At 36.7% G+C, this 21,058-nt stretch overlaps 1 protein-coding gene across 1 annotated transcript in view; it reads right to left on the bottom strand.

Annotated features, from left to right (window-relative positions):
* DDX10 (DEAD-box helicase 10) overlaps positions 1-21,058 on the bottom strand; it is a 269,843-nt gene that overhangs the window by 207,495 nt on the left and 41,290 nt on the right. Inside the window, exons 10-13 of the mRNA XM_021696556.1 lie at positions 20,768-20,869; positions 19,306-19,393; positions 16,304-16,392; positions 12,983-13,445 (exon numbers count right to left, since the gene is read on the bottom strand). Of these exons, the coding sequence (XP_021552231.1) occupies positions 12,983-13,445; positions 16,304-16,392; positions 19,306-19,393; positions 20,768-20,869 (742 nt within the window). The remainder of the gene's footprint in view (positions 1-12,982; positions 13,446-16,303; positions 16,393-19,305; positions 19,394-20,767; positions 20,870-21,058) is intronic.

A 21,058-nucleotide genomic window follows, 5' to 3' on the forward strand; every position in this document is an offset into this window, starting at 1 on the left:
GTTTGTCTCCCTCTGTTTTCATCTTATTTTATTTTTCCTTCCCTTCCACTATGTTCATCTGTTTTGTTTCTTAAATTCCACATAAGTAAAATCATATGGTATTTGTGTTTCTCTGACTTATTTCCTTAGCATAATCCCTTCTAGTTCCATCCACATCATTGCAAATGGCAAGATTTCATTCTTTTTGATGGCTGAGTATATTCCATTGTGATATATATATATCACAACTTCTTTATTCATTCATCTATCAAAGGACATCTCTCTGCCCATCTTCTTTCCTTACTCCTTACTCCTCCCAATTATCTTTTCAAGGATGTCAGTAGAGCATACAGCCTTTGAAGATACAGTATCTCCCTTGGGGGCAGCAAACAGATTCGTTCCCGGCCAGGTGAATAAAGGTAACGTCTCCTCCCTGGGTGAAGGCTGGACAAGTTTGCTACTGGCCCTTTTCTAAGATGAAGTTCCTTAGCTCTCACACAAACCTACTCTGTGGATGGCACCAAGCTGTACCACATTCACACGGTCCCTGTGGAATTTAGGAACAAGAAAACCAATGCAAACTTGAAGCTCCTTCCTGCAGCTGGCTATGCCATGAGTTGTCTAGCAACATAAATCAAAACGTGGCAGGCATACTTGTTAATCTGCAAGTGGAGTGGCATTTCAGACTCTCCACAGTTCTTGAAACCTAGAAATAACTTGTTTTTCTCTCTTCAGTAAATAAGAAAAGCCAAATGAATCTGAAATTTCTGCCACATAATGAGAGCTAGTCAATGCGAGGTGAGGAAAGGAAGAGAAGAAAATTAACCCAGTACCCCATATCTAATCCTGTAATTACAAAACCATTATACAAATCTGGTTAGCTAAACTGGCATTAGTAGTCAGGCTAGAAACCAAATAGTGTCCTGAAGCCTGTCTGATAGCATATTTTTTGGCAATTAAATACCTTCTCCCTCTTCTTGTGGAATAGGAAATTTAGAAATAGAGTATTATTTCTAAAAACACTCACTAAAAAAAACAATACTTTGTTCAAGTTATTAAATAAAATGGACCAATAGCTATTAAAATACATATTACTAAATGTGCTTGAAATTGAGTCAAATAACAACCCTTAATAGAAAATAGTAAGGAGAAAATAAGAGTCACTAAAAACCAGCTTTTCAGATTCCTTTAAAAAAAAAAAAATTCAGTCACAGAAGATGTGGGTGGGGACTAGAGAGCTTAATAGAATTTTACCTAGTCTTTGTTTTGTAAAATTCTACTTTATGGACACGTCAGCAGCTAGGAAAAAGTCTAGATAGATCAAGAGATACAAAGAAAACAAAACAATGCTGAACCAAACCATAGGAGAAAACAGGTTATTTAGCAAGTTCTTACTAAGTGCTTTTGGAATATGCAACCATTTCCTCTATCAAACATTCTGAAATTAGTGTACCTTCCACAATTAGGATTCACAGCAAGGAAGAAAGCATTGCTCTGTTGCTTTCCATAACAAAAACTAGCAGATATGAAAATTCATGCAGGTGGCAGAATTATTCTAATCATGATTACCCAAAAGATGTAACAGGAAATATGCCTTTTTAATTTAGAAAACAAACTTAGGAATTATTATTTGCAGGCAGGCTCTATAGTGATTGCTACTAAGAAATTAAGTGATTCATTTATTCCACCAATGTGAGGGATGAGGAGAAAGCAGATCAACAGAAGGAAAATTCCATCAAGAGAGATTATCAGTGAAAATATGAGCTGCGTCTTTTATGTGCTCTCAGAAAAGTTGCAATATGTGATTTCTATTTCATGCATGCCTAATGCTTAGAATTTTCTTCATATATTCCAGGGACATTTACTAACGCACTGGTTTCTGGAGCTTAAAATTAATGCACTGTAAGAATCACTACTGTGTTGGCTTTATTAGAACTGTAACAAAATATCATTCTGTTTTCAATCATTTATAATGTCAAACAAAAACCAGCAGATTTTCTGTCCAACACTATATCAGGACAGTCTGTCACTTTTATTCTAACAACCACCAGGCAAGCTAAAAGAAGAAAAGAAAGGAAAACAAACCAAAAATAGCAACAGCCTTCTGGAGGTGGAAATGTCCAGAGATTGATGATCTGGTACCTGTTTAATAAACTTTTTGTCCTATAGTGAAACACTCCTGACTTGAAATATAAAAATTTTAAAATTCAGTTTATTAAAACTTCATTGTAGATGTTTCCAATCATGACTTGTTTAGAAAGTTACATTATCGCTTTATTTTGATGCTAGGGATGAAGTGCTATTGATGAATGCCACAGGAGAGACTCTGAAAGAAAATGACCCCAAACTACAAACAAGTGGTAAGTACCTCCCATGTCAAAGATGCTGCAGACCATGCAGCAACAAGCAAGAAATGGAACCCGATCTCAAGAACAGTCATCTGACTACACATTTCTTTCATAGTCAATGGACCTATCAAAGACCAATTTACCAGTTCTTCCTCTTAACCTTCCTTCCTTCCTTTTTTGAAGGGGTGAGCGCCCAATTTAAAAAGGGAACCCAGTACCAAAGGAGTCAAAGAACCCTCATACCCCAGGTGTGGTGGTGTCTCTCAGAGAGCCAAATCCCACCCATCAACAATAACCCAAAAGACATGGAAGGCTCAAAGAGAAACTACACAATTTTCTAAATGACAAACAGTATGTTCCATTCATTAAGCATCGTTCATTACACACACAAATACCCTACAACAGTGTCTTCTACTATGGCCATATAAACAGAAGATTTGTCAACAAGAAAAAAAAAATACAGGAGACTCTATGATCCGAAATCAAAAGGAAAACCACCCAGCCTAGAGAAAGAAAGACAAGACAGCAAAAAAGGCAGAGTCAGAGCCAGAAAACAAAGAAAGGTTCATTTTACTTTAATAATTCTTCTTTAATGTTTTACAACATTATTGGTCTATGATGGATTGTAAATTAAACACTTAGGCCTTGAAAAAACATAGCTTGGGAAGCACTCCCCTGAAAACTTTTAAAATTGAAGCCATCATGAAGTCAGCATGGCCAATCTTATTCTTACAAGTATTGTCAAAAGTAAAGCCTCACACATAAAATGGCTTCAAGGAGCCGGAAAGAGGAGCGCTCAAGCACCACCAATCACAGTGCAAACCGGAGGAAGCTTATTTTACATGCCCAATCAGGAGGAGGGAAAACGTTCTCCCCGCCCAGCAACAGCCCAGCCAATGAGAAACCAACATACTTAGCCAATGAGAAGACATCATCACCGTTAACTCTTCAAAACAGCCCCTCCCAACTTCCTCCTTTCCTCAAAATCAAACCCCCTCTCCTCCGTTGTCTGGACTTGCCTATGCTTTGTCATAGTTTTACTTTCTTTATTTTTAATATTTTTATTTTTATTATTTATTTATTATCACTTTTAGAGAGAGAGAGAGCAGACGAGTGAGGAGGAACAGAGGGAGAGAGAGAGAGAATCCCAAAAACCCCACACGCAGTATGGATCCAGAGGGGCTCGATCTCAGGACCCTGAGATCATGACCTGAGTGGAAGTCAAGAGTCAGATCTTAACTGAGCCACCCAGGCGGCCCTCTGTCATAGTTTTTCTGTCCTGCGTTTCTATTATCCTAATAAATTCCCGAATAAATTCATTTTGCTGGTAAAAGAGCTGGCTTGTTTTCTTTCTATTGTCAACTGTATACAGTCAATACTTAGGCTTTAATGTTACTGAAAAAAACTGGCCCTTCTTAATGTACAGGCATCCCGTTCCCACTGAACTTTACTCAAATGCCACTGCTCTGGCCAATAGAGCAGTGCTAGCAGGGCTCCCGGAAGTGTCTGAATTCTCTACATTCCCTTTACCCAGTCTAGCTCCCAGGCTCCAGCAACCAACCAGCAAATCACACACAGCTCAGGGCACCAGCCAAGACAGAGTACTTTAAAATGTTTTTGAAATAATGTATTTCAACAAAAGCAATAAAGTAGTCATCATGGAAAAAACAACTTAAGGACTTTTACTGTTTCAAAATTCAGTATCCTTTTTGTTTCAAATTACGTATGTATGGAGTGAGCACAGCAATCTTTCCAGTGCTTAGAAACCAATAATGGTCTTAAGCCAGCAATGGCAGAAGAGTGCTTTACACACTCTCAGGCAGGGATCTCTGACCATTCTATTTGAAATTGCAACCCCGCAACCTGAACCCTGCCTCCCCCTTACCCTGTTTCATTTTTCCCACAACACATGCACCTATTTTTTTGTCCATCTTCCCCCACTAGAACTTAAGCTCCATGAGGTCAGGGAATGTTGTTAATGTTCTCAATACCTGGTACTTAGCAGGTTTTCATTAAGCATTTGGTGAGTGAGTTAATTTTTCTTAAAACAAACAAACAAACAAAACCTATGAAGCCTTCATTTAATAAGCCTCCATTTCACCTGAAATGCAAACTTTAATGTCAAAGCTTCACATCAAAGCAAACGTGATTTAACTCTGCCTGTCACCAATAAATGGCACTGTTTCAGCTGCTGCCTTGGACTCAGTTTCAGCATGTATCTTTGAAGCTGTTCCAAAAACGTATATTGAACAGAACAAAATAAAACGGAAATCTGTTCTGACAAATTTGAGAGGTGAAGAGAACGTGATGAGTAAAATCCACTGCTTCCACAAATACAGTCCTCCTGTTAAAAAGTTTTAGGTAAGTATACATATATTGACTGCTAAGACTTCAGAACAAAGGGTCTTAACAAACAACATTTTGGAAACTCAACTATTCATAACAATAGTACTTGTCATATTAGGCTAAATTCTCTACAGTTACGTTTGTTAGAGCTATAAATATAAACAAGCACTTGTTGATGACTTTGAAAAGCTCCTTTATTTCTGATTATCCTAACAATCAAGCTCAAGGGCAATTTACATGGCCCTCAATAATAACCTGTCCTATTTCACATTTCTTTCATTACCTCCAGTTTACTTTAAAGTGAAGATAAACATATCCTGATTAAAAATAAAGTTTCCAAAAGTTAGGCTATAAAATTAAGTCACTAGCAAATTCAGTAGCCAGGGGCACCTGGATGGCTCAGTCCATTGAGCATCTGACTCTTGGTATCAGCTCGGGTCTTGATCTCAGGGTTGTGAGTTCAAGCCCCACATGGGCTCTACAGTGGGCATGGAGCCTACTTAAAAAAAAAAAAGAAAAGAAAAAGAAAATTCAGTAGCCAGCAGATGCTTTAAATACTGAGGATGTAGAAAAGTAGGAAATGAAGGGGAAAAGTCAAAATATTGCTGATACAGTAATGATTCAGCATGTGAAAGAATAAACATCCAAGCCAAAAGCTTTTAGCTTTCCATTGTCAATTTATGTCTTCAGGAAATCATATGCATAAAAATTTCAAATAGGGAAGGACGGAAAATATATATTTATATACCAACTCAGTATGTACATTTAACTTTCAAATCACACAATAACTATTCCTTTGGAATTGGAATGAAGTTTGAATTACAATTAAAGAATTAAGAATGGAGGGGTGCCTGGGTGGCTCAGTCGTTAAAGAGTCTGCCTTTGGCTCAGGTCATGGTCCCAGGGTCCTGGGATTGAGCCCCGCATCTCAAGCCCCACATCGGGCTCCCTGCTCAGCGGGAAGCCTGCTTCTCCCTCTCCCACTCCCCCTGCTTGTGTTCCCTCTCTCGCTGTGTCTCTCTCTGTCACATAAATAAATAATATCTTAAAAAAAAAAAAACAACAAAGAATTAAGAATGGAAACAAGAAAAAGAAAAAGCACTTGTAGGAAGACCAAAGAGCATATATGTGAACTCTATTTGAACTACTCAACATTTAAGGTCATCCCACCATTGCTCCCCTTCATGGTACCAAAAATTGAGGGCAGTACAGTAATCTTGACTCCTAGGTTTTAAAGAGCTCTCCCTTCTGTTTAATTCAACTAAGCATTATATAAGACCCTTGCACACCAAGGTTATGGCAATCTCAGTAGTCACTTGGTACAGAACAAACTGAAATTAAGACATTCATGGAGGTATATTATGAAATGCCAAAAAGAAAAAACTAGTGAAATAGAAAACTGGAATCCAGATGTCAGTGAGATAAAGAAGTAAAGGCGGGCTTCAAGGAAGAGGATCGCATCAGATAGGCCCACGTACAAATTCCAGTTACACCGCTTCACTAACTGTGCAACATTAGGCAAGCAACTGAACCTTTCAGAGCCTCTTTCTTAACCTGCAAAATGGGGGTAATCCCGCCCAAGACTGTGATAAGAGTTTACTAAATGATATACAATAATCAAAGTGTGTGGCAGATTACAGAAAACAAATATTCATCACTTCCTGATACTTCTTTTACAAAATCTGAGTTGTCTGCAAGAAATTTCGGGAAATAAGCTACCATTGGTTCATTCCCATTTTAAATCAAATAATCATGGTGATAAAATACAGCTAAAGCAGCACTCTCCTGCAACAATTCATCAGTATGTCCCAAACATTCCCCAAAGGCATTACTTCCTCTAATGCCCATTTTTAAATCAACAGTCTTTAAATATAAGCAAAATCCATAACCTAATATCTTCTACATAGTATCTTCTAGAAATATACTGCACAGTATTAATATCCACAAGAATACTGCCAGGTGACTAGACAGAGAACTCCCCATCCAGAAAATTAACATAATAATTTCATTTACTGATTCCACATGAAATAAATATCTATTGTTAATACCACTTTTAGTTCTATTTACAAGCAATCAATCCATGTCTACGAGGCACTGTGTTTGCCTAATATAGCCTGGTTATATCAATTATAAACTCTCCATAAATATTTGGTTGTGATGTCAACTGGACCTGTGATATCAGCGTAGGGTTTAGCACTCGAGATCAATGCACAAGACTGAGAATGTGAGAAATGCTCTATCCACTATGTTATAATCATAAAAGCAAATTAGCTTTCTAATATAACACCTGGAGTTATATTAGAACTGTATCTCCCCCTTATCTGTATGTTCCTATTATACTTTATCGAGTGGAAATCATAGCTAATGTTAACTACCTCTTTCTATGTACACAACTGTGCTGGGTGCTTTCTATTTCTAATCAGAATAATTCTGCCAAGTAGACATTGTTAATGGACCCATTTTACAAACACAGACACTGAGGCTCAGAAAGGCTAACTACTGAACATCGTACCAAAAAGAGCTCCCCACACTAAACACATACTTTCTTGTGGTCATGGTTTTTCTCACTCTGTACTCTTTAGAGTGCTTACTCCCCCGCTCCTATTAACACCTATCCATTCTTTAAGGTAAAACTGTTGCCCCAGGCCATATTCTCTCCCAGGTGCCAAAATTAGAACTTTAAACCATTTGGTTACATGAACAAATAAATGAAGAGAAAGCTGGAATTCTCTACCGAAATTCTGGTTTAATAATCAGTTACATTAACTCAAGTATAAGCCTCTAAAACTCACTAAGTCCTGAGCACAATCCCTGGCGCCCAGTTGGCACTCAGTAATTTTGCTCCTGGAAGGAAGAAAAAAAGACAAGCAGGAAGGAGGAGGGAGGGGGAAAGAGCAAAGATACAGAGAAAAGACGCAGAAAAACTCCAGCTCCCATTTATCAGAATCTTGATTCAAAATTTTAGAAAACTTTTATAAGAGAATACTTATAAATAATAGTAACATTAGCTAATCTATGCTTTACCACCGGGGAGTTCTTGCAATACCAAGAATTTTCATGCAAAATATAGGACTCCAAGTAAACAGAGTATAGATTCTACTCTAAACAAAGAATTATCTATGAGTATCATTCAAATCTTAAGGCTGACCTAGGTTTATTCTTCTGATGGCTTTAAAAGGACAAGTGCTAAGTTAAAAATGGAATCCACCTCAGTCTCTAAACAATTATAAAATGAGAAAGACAAAAGTATATGCTTAGAGATTCCATTCTTCTATTTAAGAAAATGTTTTAAAATCATTTTCAAATTCATCACCTAAATTATATATTCATATTCTTCTCTAACACTGTTTCCTTGGAGGTCAACTTTCTAGCCAGCAGCCAATAAAACTAGCCAAACACAAGTTTCTTCCCTATGACAGGAGGTCAGCCAACCTCTTACTGCCCTGTTGTGTGATCATGCCAGCTGGGCTCTCTCCTACCCATCTCTTTTACTGCTCTGTCACTCATGGTTCTCTCTCCAGTGCTAAGGAAATAGGTTTGTCTGCCAATGCCTTGATCCTGTCAAACAGCAAAGGCCTATGACAGGGCAGTCTTCCAGAAGACATTGCTTGCACCGGGCACTCAGTACCTCTCCTCTCCATTCATGCCCAGGTCTAAAGAGGTAAACATATCAATTCTGTATTCCACATGTCTGCACACAATAGGCAGCACAAAGTTATTTAAAGTGCTGTCAATTACGCCGACATCAACCACTTAGAGCCAGCAAACTAAGTACCAACTATGGTAGGCAACAGGACAGAGGAGAAGGAGAATGTAATTTGGCATCAGAGATAGGTTCTGAGTACTGACTCCACCACTGTGCCTTTTTGGAAAAGTCATTTAAAAGGCTTTGTGAAATTTAAATACCATCATCTGCCTTTCCTGTCATGAGGATAAAATGAGAACTTGTAAGAATTTGGTATATGATAAAACACCAAATACATTATTTTACCAATGACAGTGATAGGATTATTAAACAAATCCCATGTCATCTGCAATTCAATGTGTCTCCACTGGCTCCAAACTTTAAATGAATTCTACAAATCTCCTCCCTTTCCTAAGGAGGCAAGAAAGGAAAGAAAAGATAATCGCAACAAAGAATAGCCTGTGATTTAAGTAATATAACCAGTTCTCTGGTATGTATGGTATGTTGTCCCCAAAAGCAATTCTGAAACAGGAGCAACAAAAATACAAAGACAGCGGTGTCTGAAAAAGGACTTAGTCTCCCAAGGGAAATACATTCATTTATGTGTAAATAATAGTACTATTTCCATTTTGACTATGGTTTGGTTTTCTTTACTTTCTCAGGTCTATCCTTAAAAATAGGTAATAAAGGAAGAAAACAGCCTCCAGTGAGTACAACTCGATACTAAAATATAAAATGCAAGAACAAAGGCTAAAATGGAAAGCTGATTTGTGACTGCAGATGCAAAAATCACACTCAAAACCATATGTCTTAAAAACATGATGAAGAACCAAAAAGCTGATGATAATTTGAGCACAAGTAAATACTGACTTTGAAAGCCCGAAGGCACATAATATATAAAGCTGGCAAGACTAGGTGAAGGTGGGGGCTTAAAGGCAGTAAGCCTTTGTATTTCTATTTCAGCCAAAGAACCAGTGATTTCAACTCTGGCTGTGTACAGTACTAGGGAATGAGCAGGAAGAAAGAGAAAAACATTCCTTTATCAGCATCTCAAAATCCATGCTGTTACAAACTATTCCTCACATTTGACATACAGGTCATCTATTTCCAATTTATTACATCTAAAATAAATCATGTAGGTATTTTAAAGAGAGAACTTTTTATAGTATACCATGCAAATGTATTCTTAATTAGATCTTTGCATTATTACTATTAGATAATTTCAACTACTATCTAAATTCCAAAGCTTGGCCTCCACAGGTATATAATTTAATGAGTGAAAAAAAAGGAAGTTATTTATGCTAATGTTTATAGAAAATTAAACAAAACCTTTTCAATCATTTTTAGTCAATCAGATAAATCTTATATATTTTCAAAATCTTACACAGTTTCAAAATAGAGGTTTCCAAAAATAAACCCCACATGCATGAATTATATATAATTCACAGCAAATAAAACTATCAAAGCAAAAGAATAAGAAATTCAATAATTCACTCACTTTTTCATGAGACATTTTTGAAATTCAACAGGAGTTAGACACCGTATCAGGCCCTGAAAACATACTGGTCAGTAAGACATTAATTTCAAGGTATTCAAAATTCAGTAAGGGAGGCAGGCCAACGCACAATTCTGTGTGACAAGGGATATAAAAAAAAGTTTAAAAAGCCAGAGACAGTAACTAACGTTTAAGAACATTTTGGAGATCAACAGAAAAAAAAAACAGTACAGGGGAAAAGCAGGGCAAAACATAAGCAATACACATACACAGAAATTATACAAGTGAAATAAATGAATAATGTTCAGTAACAGAATCGAAGAAAGATAAATTCAAATGGTAACACATTTCTCACTGATTTTTTTTTTTTTCAAGTTAATGGGTAAAGACAGACAAGGCCAGTGGGACAATGACTGTGACCTCTCCGTAGGATAGTTTGGTAAAATGTATCAAAAGCTTTTAAAATGTGTCACGGTCCCAAAGTCATTAGAAGAAATTAAGCCAATATCCCTCGTGAACACAGAAATAAAGATCCTTAACAAAATATCAGCAAACAAAATCCTGCCATAGATAAAACACATCATGACTAAGTTTATCACAGGAATTTAAGGTTGGTTCAACACTTAAAAAAAAATCAACATATCAGCAGAACAACTATATGTTCACCTTAATAGTTGAAATAAGAAAGGATCTGACAAAATTTTCACCATCTATTATGATAAACAAACCAACCCACCTACGAACAGAATGGAATTTTCCCATCCTGATAAAAGCATTTCCAAAAAAACCTATAGCTAACATCAGATGTAAAAGACTGGAAGTTTTCCCTCTCACAGATCAGGAGCCAGAACAATGATGGCCACTCCCACCACTGCCCTTTCAACATACAGTATAATTAAGAAAATGAAATAAAAGGGCGCCTGGGTGGCTCAGTTGGTTAAGCGACTGCCTTCGGCTCAGGTCATGATCCTGGAGTCCCAGGATCGAGTCCCGCATCGGGCTCCCTGCTCGGCAGGGAGTCTGCTTCTCCCTCTGACCCTCCTCCCTCTCATTCTCTCTCTCTCAAATAAATAAATAAAATCTTTAAAAAAAAAGAAAATGAAATAAAAGACACACAGATTGGAAAAAAGAAACAAAACCAGCTTTCTTCACAAACTCCATGACCATCTACAGAGAAAATACCAAAGATCTCCAAAAATAAAGCCACTAGAACTAACAGGTCAGTTTAGAATGACTGGCTTACAAAAATAAACAGTATTTCTATATAGTGGCAACAAAGAATTATAAAATTATATTTTAAAAGTACAATTTATAATAGCATTGAAAACTATGAAGTAGTAAGAGATGAATCTAACAAAAAATGTGCAAGATATGCATACTTAAAATTATAAAACCATGCTACAAGCTTTTAAGGCCTAAATAAATGCAAAGATATGCCATATTCCTCAATCAGAAGACTTAAAATATCAATACTCCCCAAATAGATTTATAGATTTCAATGCAATCTCAATGACAATACCATCAGATTTTTTTTTTGTACCAATTAACCAACTGATTCAAAAACTTACATGGAAATGCAGTGGGCCAAAAAGAACCAAAACAATTTTTTTTTTTAAATATCAGTTTGGAAGAATTGTACTACCTAATTCGAGTTTACCATGAAGCTAATGAAGATGGGTGTTACTAGTCAAAGGATGGCTATAAAAACGAAAGTGAGTCAAAGAGACCTACACATACATTGCCAACCGTGGACAAAGGGTCAAGGTTACTGAATGGAGAAAACACTACTTAACAAAGGCACTGGTTCAATTGGACATCCATTAAAATAAAAAAGAAGAAGAAGAAGAAACCTTAACCCTTCCCTCACACCATACACAAATATTAAGCGAAAATAAACCCTAGCCTTAAATTTAAGTACTAAAACTATAAAAGTTCTCAAGGAAAAGACAGGAGAAAATCTTTGTGCCCTTAGGTTAACCACAGATTTATCAGACACCACACAAAGTGTATCAATTCTGTAAGAAAAAGTGATAAATCACACTTCAAAAACAAGATTAGTATCCCTGTTCTTGATCAATCAAGTCAGAATACCTAGGCTCAAATTCCAACTATGCCAGTAACAAGCTGTGCGCCTCACTATCTTATTGTCTCTGTGTCTTAGCTGCTTTTTCCTTCTACCTGTACAATGAGATAGTACCTACCTCACAGGGGGTTATTCAAAAACCAAATGAGATAATGTTCAGAAAATGCCTGGTTACACATTAAGCACTCAGTAACAATGTTTGCTACCTTTCCAAGATTTTTATTTAGTTATTTAAACACCTATCCAAGTTTCAAAGTTTAAAATTTAGATTATTCTAAGACTAGTTCGAATTTTATTAAACACTGTATAAAAAAATAAGGGCTCAACTTCATTTTTTATTCAATTCGCTTTAAAGAAATGATTAAGGCATACAAAACAGGAAGAGACCTAGGGAAGGGGAGGAGAAACACATTTACTGTGCACCTACAAGTACTCCAGAAAACAGGTGGTTTATCTGAATTATCCCTTTTATTTCTCCTGGCAGGTAGCTACGGAGAAACAAAGGATCTACATGAAACTTTTAATAAACCTTCATAAGTGGCTTTTAAAAAGGAATGCTGGCTTTCTATTTAAGATACTGGGTTGGTGCCCAAAAGCAAATGTCTCATTAAAAGTAAAATTCATGCTTAGGGAGATTAAATCATTGTAAGGAACATTTATAACGATTTAAATCAGAAAGTAGTATGTTAAGAATCACAGTGAAGGATCCTCACACCATAAACCATAGAACCCCATCACCTGCCTTCCTTAACACTATAACCATGACTCCAGCCACTTTTTAAAACATGCCTCAGAAGAATGGCAAAGGAGAAGATTAAATTTGTCAGCCCTCTTAGAGTTCCCAAAGTTATGAACAATGAGAATTCTCAGGCACCTATTCCATCTTTAAATATGGAGAAGGAGGGGAGAGTTCACTGCAAAGAAAGTCATCCTACAAATTTCTCCTAGTCTTTATTTCCCCCATATTTCCCCAAAGGCCACACAAGCAACACAGGGTAAGAAATGGTGGGAAATAACAGAAGACCCTTCACTGGGGGTAAACTTACCTGTACTGCTTTGTTATCTTGAAGGTCCAACCCAAATACATTGTGCCGCTTCACTGTAAAGAAATCAGCATTGTGTCCATCCTCCTCCTCCTCATCTCTGTCCAAAAACTGCCCAGGAGCTTCCTTGGACTCCCCAGTGCTAGGGACAGATGGAGGCTGAGGCTCTTTTGCTTTTGCCAGTTTCTCTTCCATTTCTTCCTCATCTTCCTTCTCTTCTTCCTCTTCATCACTGATCCCATTAGCCAGTGTGTATTCTGTCCCTTCTGGTCTTTTCCCACCTTTCTGAAGGATGGACATTTTCTCATTGAAGTAGGCTCTAAATTCTTCCACTTCATCATTGGTGAGGGAGGGAGCCCTTTGTTCAATTACTTTATTATCTTGGCTCACCACCAATTCTTTGGTGGGTTGTTTCTGCATTTTCTGAAGAAATCTTACCCGTGGTGCCACAGCAAGACCAAGAGACCTTAAATATGAGCAAATGAAAATAGTTATCTCAGTACACTGATGATGTGCTTATGTTATTATGCAACAGTTAAGATTGGATTTCTATTTTGGGAGCTTTTTTTAAAGAAAACACTCCTCTGAGATACAACTCAATCTTGACAGGTTAGATCATCCAAAAGGCAAGCCAAAAAATACAGAACACCTGTCAGAAAACATTAGAAATACCCCATTTTTCATTAAGAGGTTAACAAGGTATAAAATAAAGAGCACGAGACCAGAAACAAGGAAACAGCTCAGGTACTAAATCTGCCTATGTTCAGTTTACCTCTCTCAGCCTCAGCTTCCACAAAGATGGGGTAAGAGTACCTACCAGGCCCATCTCACAGCTGTTCTAACAATCTGACTTGCTAAGTGAAAACACTTTGCGAAACATAAACACTAAAGCTGAAAAAGACATGGACATGGAAAAAGACGTGAAAGGACAGAACAGTTCTCTGCAAAGAATAAATGCGAGTTATCACTGTCCACTCCTCTTAGACACTTAATACGACATAATCACTTCTACAAAAATAGGATTTCTAAACAAGAGATCAAAAAAGAAAAGAAAAATTATTTTCTCTTTCTAAGATCAAGATTCACTTTATGATCAGGTCTTTCCCAGCTCCTAAGTTCTGACTAACGGATTGGAAATAAACTCGTAAAGCCAGCCCTGCTATGATAAACAGCTAACATTATGACATGGATCCACTGCCTGTTTCCTATGAGACAAGATTCAAGAAACTGAGAGGTGCCGTGGTAAAAGCATAGACTCAGAAATGGGACTGTTGAGGTTCAAATCCTGACTGTCACCCACTAGCCATGTGACCGAAGGATGCTACTTAACCTCTATTCCTCAGTTCTCTTATTTGCAAAATAGCATGATCAGTATTGACATTAAAGGGTTGTTGTAAGAGTAAAACAAGTTCACAGATGCCATGCACTTAAAATACTGCCCGGCACATACGCGGCCACTACTGAGCACTTGCCTTTGTTACTGTTATGGGGACCACACGGTGGGATCACAAACTCACATCCACCAGAATGTCTCGCTCAGTGTATTACAATTGTATTTATGTGTCTCTCTCAGCTACTGAAACTTGGAGCTCCTTTAAGGTAGGAGTACATACATCTATAATTTTAACATCTAGCACAATGAACTATACATATTAGCTGTTCAAAACATGTTTCTTTAAAAAAAACAAAAAAGGGCGCCTGGGTGGCTCAGTTGGTTAAGCGACTGCCTTCAGCTCAGGTCATGATCCTGGAGTCCCGGGATCGAGTCCCGCATCGGGCTCCCTGCTCAGCGGGGGGTCTGCTTCTCCCTCTGATCCCCTTCCCTCTCGTGCTCTCTGTCTCTCATTCTCTCTCTCTCAAATAAGTAAATAAAATCTTTAAAAAAAAAAAATTAAAAAAAAAATTAAAAAAACAAAAAATGTTTTTTTAAAAACATTTATTATATCCTACATGTCTAACACTGCTTTAGGAATTTATAAGTCAAGGAAATTACATGTCTAAACATCCACAAAAATTAAGCAACACTACATTAAACTGTACCCATTATTTAGGCTCTGCCTTCCCTTAACATCACCAATAAAAAGCAAAGGTCTTCAACTGTGAACAGATGAGATTTCCTGGCATTTGCAGCAATAAAATGTCCCATAAATATGACCCTCCAGTGTTAAAGCCCTGTGCCTCCCCTGTTTGCTAATACCTCAATAAGTCAATCAGAAAACCAGGACAGAACTTCTTTGTAGAGTACAAAAAAGGAGGCAATAACGTAAACCATGAATTGTATTCAGAAATGGTGAGATTAGTAACTACTACATAAACAGGTAAGTGACAAAAACAGATTATATCCATGGAATGCAGTTTTCCATCAATTACCTACACAGACAGTCAGGAGCCTCACGCTGTTATCTAACAATCTGAATCATTCTAAAATGTTACAACTGACAAATTACCTGTTATACTAAACTCACAATCTAATGTGAAGAGCAGAAAACAGCAGTTCTCCCAGATACGAGTTTTTATCAGACTCCATTTACAGGTAAAGGCATTCAAATTCCTGGAGAGCAGGACAAATATACAGACCTTGCCTTGAAAATACGTATTTCATCACAGACTGGGAAATTTTATGCTGACATTCAATATATGATTAACCTCAAGGGTGCTTCTATAGGATTTTGTCAACGCTTTTCCCACAGGTAGAACCCCACTGAAAAATGAGCATCCCTCCTTTATAGCTGAAAGGGTTAAGAAAAGAAGTCCTTCAAATACTAAGCCAAAACAAAACCAAGAGTTCCTTTTTTATGTAATAGTAACCTCAGTTACTAAACAGGGACATTTTGCCATGGTCACTGTGAGTACCTATAAGAAACACCAAGACACAAAAAATATTCAGGTAATAAGCAAGCAGTTAATGGGGATCAACCTAAAATAAGGGAAGAAATGACAAGGAAACTTATTTCAAAAGTATAAAAAAAGAACGGTCTACAGTGTTGCAGGACAGCATTCCTAAGAACAAAAGGACTGCAGACATTTAAAGATTTCCAACAATGCCCATCAACTGTTCTCCATCTCCTTTAAGACAAAGCTACAGGAAACTTCCAGTGTAACCTTCAGAAATTTTCATTTACAAGTAAGAAACTTCTGTATGATAGCAAGAAATTAATACTCACCTATTTTCTAGTTTACATAATCTTTTTCTTTCCAGATCTTTAACAGATCTTTTAGGGTAAGGCAGAGCAGTTTCAACGAGGCCTCTCAGAGAACCAGATTTCAGACAAATGAGCTCTAACTTTGAGGATTCACAATCAGAACTGTAATATGAATACTTACAAGGCATATTCAGGTATAGGTAACTTGCTCACATCAAATATTTCTTTATCCTTCATCAGATACACGGAGCGTATATAGGAGACAAAACACTGTAAAAATAAGTAGTTTAAATGCATGATATATAACAGTCAGGAATAATCTGGTTTAAAATAAATTTAAACCAGATAAAAGAAAATTAACCAAAGGGATAAATTCAACAGTAGTGAAAAATCTTAAAAAATAGTTGAGCTTGGGCGCCTGGGTGGCTCAGTTGGTTAAGCGACTGCCTTCGGCTCAGGTCATGATCCTGGAGTCCCGGGATCGAGTCCCGCATCGGGCTCCCTGCTCGGCAGGGAGTCTGCTTCTCCCTCTGACCCTCCTCCCTCTCATGCTCTCTGTCTCTCATTCTCTCTCTCTCAAATAAAAAAAAAAAAAAAAAATAGTTGAGCTTATCTCCTTCCCACAAAAAACAAAAAAAAAACAACAAAAAAACCCCCTACCTTTTTAGAACTGTGATATTAGATAAGACTTTAAATTTGTTTTCATCAAACCAAATCAACAAAGAATATTCTAGAAAAACTAATATTCTCAAAAAACTATTCTAGAAGTTAGTATCATTCTGTTGCAGTAGGGTATCATGGGGGGAAAACGAAGGCTTTGGGATCATACAGATGACAATCTGAGCTCCTTATCTTACTAGCTTAGCAAATCCCTTGGGTTTCTGCCAGTTTCCTCATCTATCAGAGATCATAGCACCTTCTATTTCAAGTGTTATGGGAGAAACTAACCAAAAAACTGCATCTAGAGTACCTGGGCATATCTTCTGGAATACAGTAAATACCAATAAATACTAGCTACTAATAGTAATTATTTTAGTAGTCAAAGGATATGTTTACCAACAAAATAAAATGTTACTGTATTTAAATTAAGCTTAATAAAATCATGACAGAAAAAAGTTTATTTCTAAAGCCTTCCCTTTTATATTATCATGTCAATTAATTTGTCATCATCATCTTGTGCTATTTTTCTTCGGTGTTTAAAAAGAAAAAAGGTATCTTTATACCAAGAACTATATAAACCAAAAAGTAAACATGATCCTGATCCTTTGTCAGTCTTAACATAGTCAGGCAACAAAGATGATGAAACACATCTAAGCAAGCATTATTTTAAAAATAATTTTTATAAAGTATATATAATTCCCATTTCTGTATCTCCTGAACTTCACATTTGCTCTAACTTTATACTAACCCTTTCTTCAAACCATTTTCCCTGCCTCCATACGCATGAAAAACAATGAATGGCTCCAGTTCAAGGATAATTTTTTCCCCTACAGTTGTTCACACACACACACACACAAAAAATCACCCCTGTTGCCTATCATTTTTGTTCTATCCAGATTATAATCAAAGGCTAGAAAATCACTTCTATTAAGCTAGATAGCTTGCTGCTGCTGGCACCACAGTTAGCCATTCTGCTAAACCATGTGTAACACCCAATAAATCACATCATTTATTTCAATGTGCATTCTATAATCTTTGTTCTGGAAGGCTCATTTGTTGTATGCACAAACCAGTGAAACATCCTTCCAATGTTCCTTATCTCCTGATTCATAATTGAATGACCTCTTAGGTATGCAGTAAGTCACAATATTTCAGAATTCATGTATAATATTTTTAAATGTGCATACTATTTCCAAAGCTGTTAAAAGAAAGAGTTAACTCCTAGCTTAAAGTACGTCTACTGGACAAAATACGCACACAAATGTTTGCATGTTCAAAAATTAAGAAAAAATTTTTTTTCCTTTAAAGGCCCTTTTCATTAGGTTTCAGGTGAAGTGAGCTGCTAGAAATTCAACTTTGCACAGTTCCATATTTGATTTTCTGATGTATCATGGAAGTTCTGAAGAAAGTCACACATGGATTTCAGTCTCAGGCCTGCTACTTAAAACCTTATGTGACCCTGGACAATTTTTAATTTTCTCAATCTATTATTTACTCCTGTATAAAATCATCGCTACCACCTCTCTCACGGGTTGTTGGGAAGATGAAGTTAAGAGCATATCAAACCGCCATGTACCAGAGTCATGTCATGACTAAGTGCTTAACACCAAGTAAGCATTCAAATTTTAGCTTTCATCACTCATGTTATTTTAAGCACAGTGAGGCTAACTTGATAAAATACAACATAAGTTAATTTTTAAAAAGAAATGTAAGATCTGCTTTTAAATAAAACTTCCTTCCCGAGAATATCCAGTTTCCAAACCATAACATAAAAAAGCCTTACTACTGACCGTTTTTCTGCTCAGACTCCTTATCTACTTAGGATGCTCTTTCCACATCTCCTCTTACTTCCTTCCCCTCACTTCATCTATCTGCTGAAATAGAATCCAACTTCTGAATCCTAACTCTCTTAACTCACTGCTGATATGTTATGGGAGATGCAGAGATAGAGATCCTATGTAGATCTCATAACCTGAATGAAAGTAAAAGCATGGTGAAAAGAGCTTTATAACTGGGACTCAAATATTTGTCCATTTAAAAACTGGGTTGCTGTAAGCACAACCCAAAACTATTTCCCTTCTTCCTTTCCTAAAGCATCTATTGCTGGGCGCTCTAAGAAGTAACAAGTAAGTTTAACTGAAAGTGAGAATTCTTTGTATTTGCTAATCAAAAGGATTTTTAAGTCAAAAGAGTAATTTGGGAACATTAAGTCATATTTATAGACAAAAATTTCATTCCTAAAGACAATTTAGTAAAAGTGCTACGCTTTCTAGAAATTTAACCTAATATTAAGAAATTACAGTAAGTTTGCTAAAGAAGCACAGAGCTGACTGACAGTTTCCCGGGTTACTCTAAGAAATACATAATCTTTTTAAAAGTTAAAGAATATGATAAAGTTATCTGCGAATTGTACTACTTGAATATCTGAAGCATAACCATGAAACCTAGAAGTAATAGAAAACGAATTTTAACTTTATTATATGGTCCATTCCAACTAAGGTATCCAATTTACCAATGACTTACCCTTTGAGCTCTTTCTTTTAGATCTTGATCTTGTGCTAAAAATGATTCCAATTTTTTCTGGATGTCGATAAGTTTTTCTGGGTTGATTCTTTGTAACAAAAAAAAAGGTTAAACTAGGACATCTCAATTTTAGAAACTGAAGATAGCATATAGCATTTTCCTATTTTTCTCAATATATTTTTTTTAAGATTTTATTTATTTATTTGACAGAGAGAGACACAGCGAGAGAGGGAACACAAGCAGGGGGAGTGGGAGAGAGAGAAGCAGGTTTCCCGCCGAGCAGGGAGCCCAATGTGGGGCTTGATCTCAGGACCCTAGGATAATGACCTGAGCTGAAAGCAGATGCCTAAGGACTGAGCCACCCAGGCGCCCCTCAATATTTTTAAATCTATAACATTATTTCTCATCGAGGAGCCAGAGTAGACTGAAATTACACCAGACATAAATTTGATTCTCACATATTATACATAATGCAGGGGGGGAAAGATCAAGATCAGAAATCTTTTCTCAACACCCCATCCTGAGTGAAAAATACTAAGGTTAACATCCAATTATCATTGGTTACTTCTTACATCCATGAAGTTGGAAAATAGCCCCTCATGGGAGATCTACTGCCATGAAATAAAATATATGAAATCTAATGTCATTTTTGTAAGTTCTTCCATTTTCAGTCAAATATTATAAAACTAGTTTCAAATAATAAATAAGTAACCAAAAGACATAAATAATGTTTTCCTTACTTGGAGATTAGGCACAATAACAGAATCATTACTTAACTCCTCCAAGGGAGGCTATAGGAAAGAATGAAATTCTTTTTGGAGTATAGCAATGTCTCACAAAAGAAATCCCACTTGTTTCCCTGAGTTTAGACTGAACTACTTTGCTTCTACAAAGCCAAGGTGGTGGTAATTGGGGATGGATAAGGTGTTCTTTACTTTCTTTTAATTATAAAATCACATATAAAATCAAAGACACAAAAGGTAGAAAACCCTCAGTGGGCTTCAACAATTAACAACTCATCGAACCCTTATCCAACCCCTCCACCCCACCCCCCACCTAAACACCCTCCAAGTTATTTCCTTCCAAGTAAAGCCACAGTGTTTCAAGGACCCCAGTGCAGGTGAAACTCTGATCCTGACCAATTCTGCTGACAATCTAAATATCTTCAACAGACAGAACAATCCTCCAAAATGGACACATAACCCTACAAATCTCATCCAAGAGGTATAATCCTCTCAACTCCCAATGCCTGTTGAAGGTAACTAGTTCTCTGTTTCATCTTATTTTCTCCATGAACAGTCTTTGAAAACTTGTTTAAAAAAAAAAAAAAGCAAACAAAAAAGTCACAAATCAGACAGCAGAAGACAAGAGGGAGAAGGGAATTAAGTGTACATAATTCAGCATAATAGTTCTGTGCCTCTGTTCTCCTAACAATCACATCAAGACACCCAGCAGTTCTTACTTGATATCCTTCACAGGCACTTTCTTCTGGAGAAGCTGCTGCACCATCCCTTTTTCTTCTGAGGGAAGCAAAATTAATAAGGCTTCACCATCCTCTTTGTACCTAAACAAATAAACAAAAAATCTCTTCCACATCAGTGCAATCTGCATTTTATATTTTAATAGTCTGATGAATAGGTAACACAGAAGCTACTTCACCTAATTAGTAAATATTAGGAATACCATTTTTTTTAACTTCCGTGACAAGAGAAAACTAGGGCTCTGTGCATCTTTTCCAAAATTTCACCACTAA

The sequence above is a fragment of the Neomonachus schauinslandi genome, chromosome 11, assembly GCF_002201575.2.
Source record: "Neomonachus schauinslandi chromosome 11, ASM220157v2, whole genome shotgun sequence".
Lineage (NCBI taxonomy): Eukaryota > Metazoa > Chordata > Mammalia > Carnivora > Phocidae > Neomonachus > Neomonachus schauinslandi.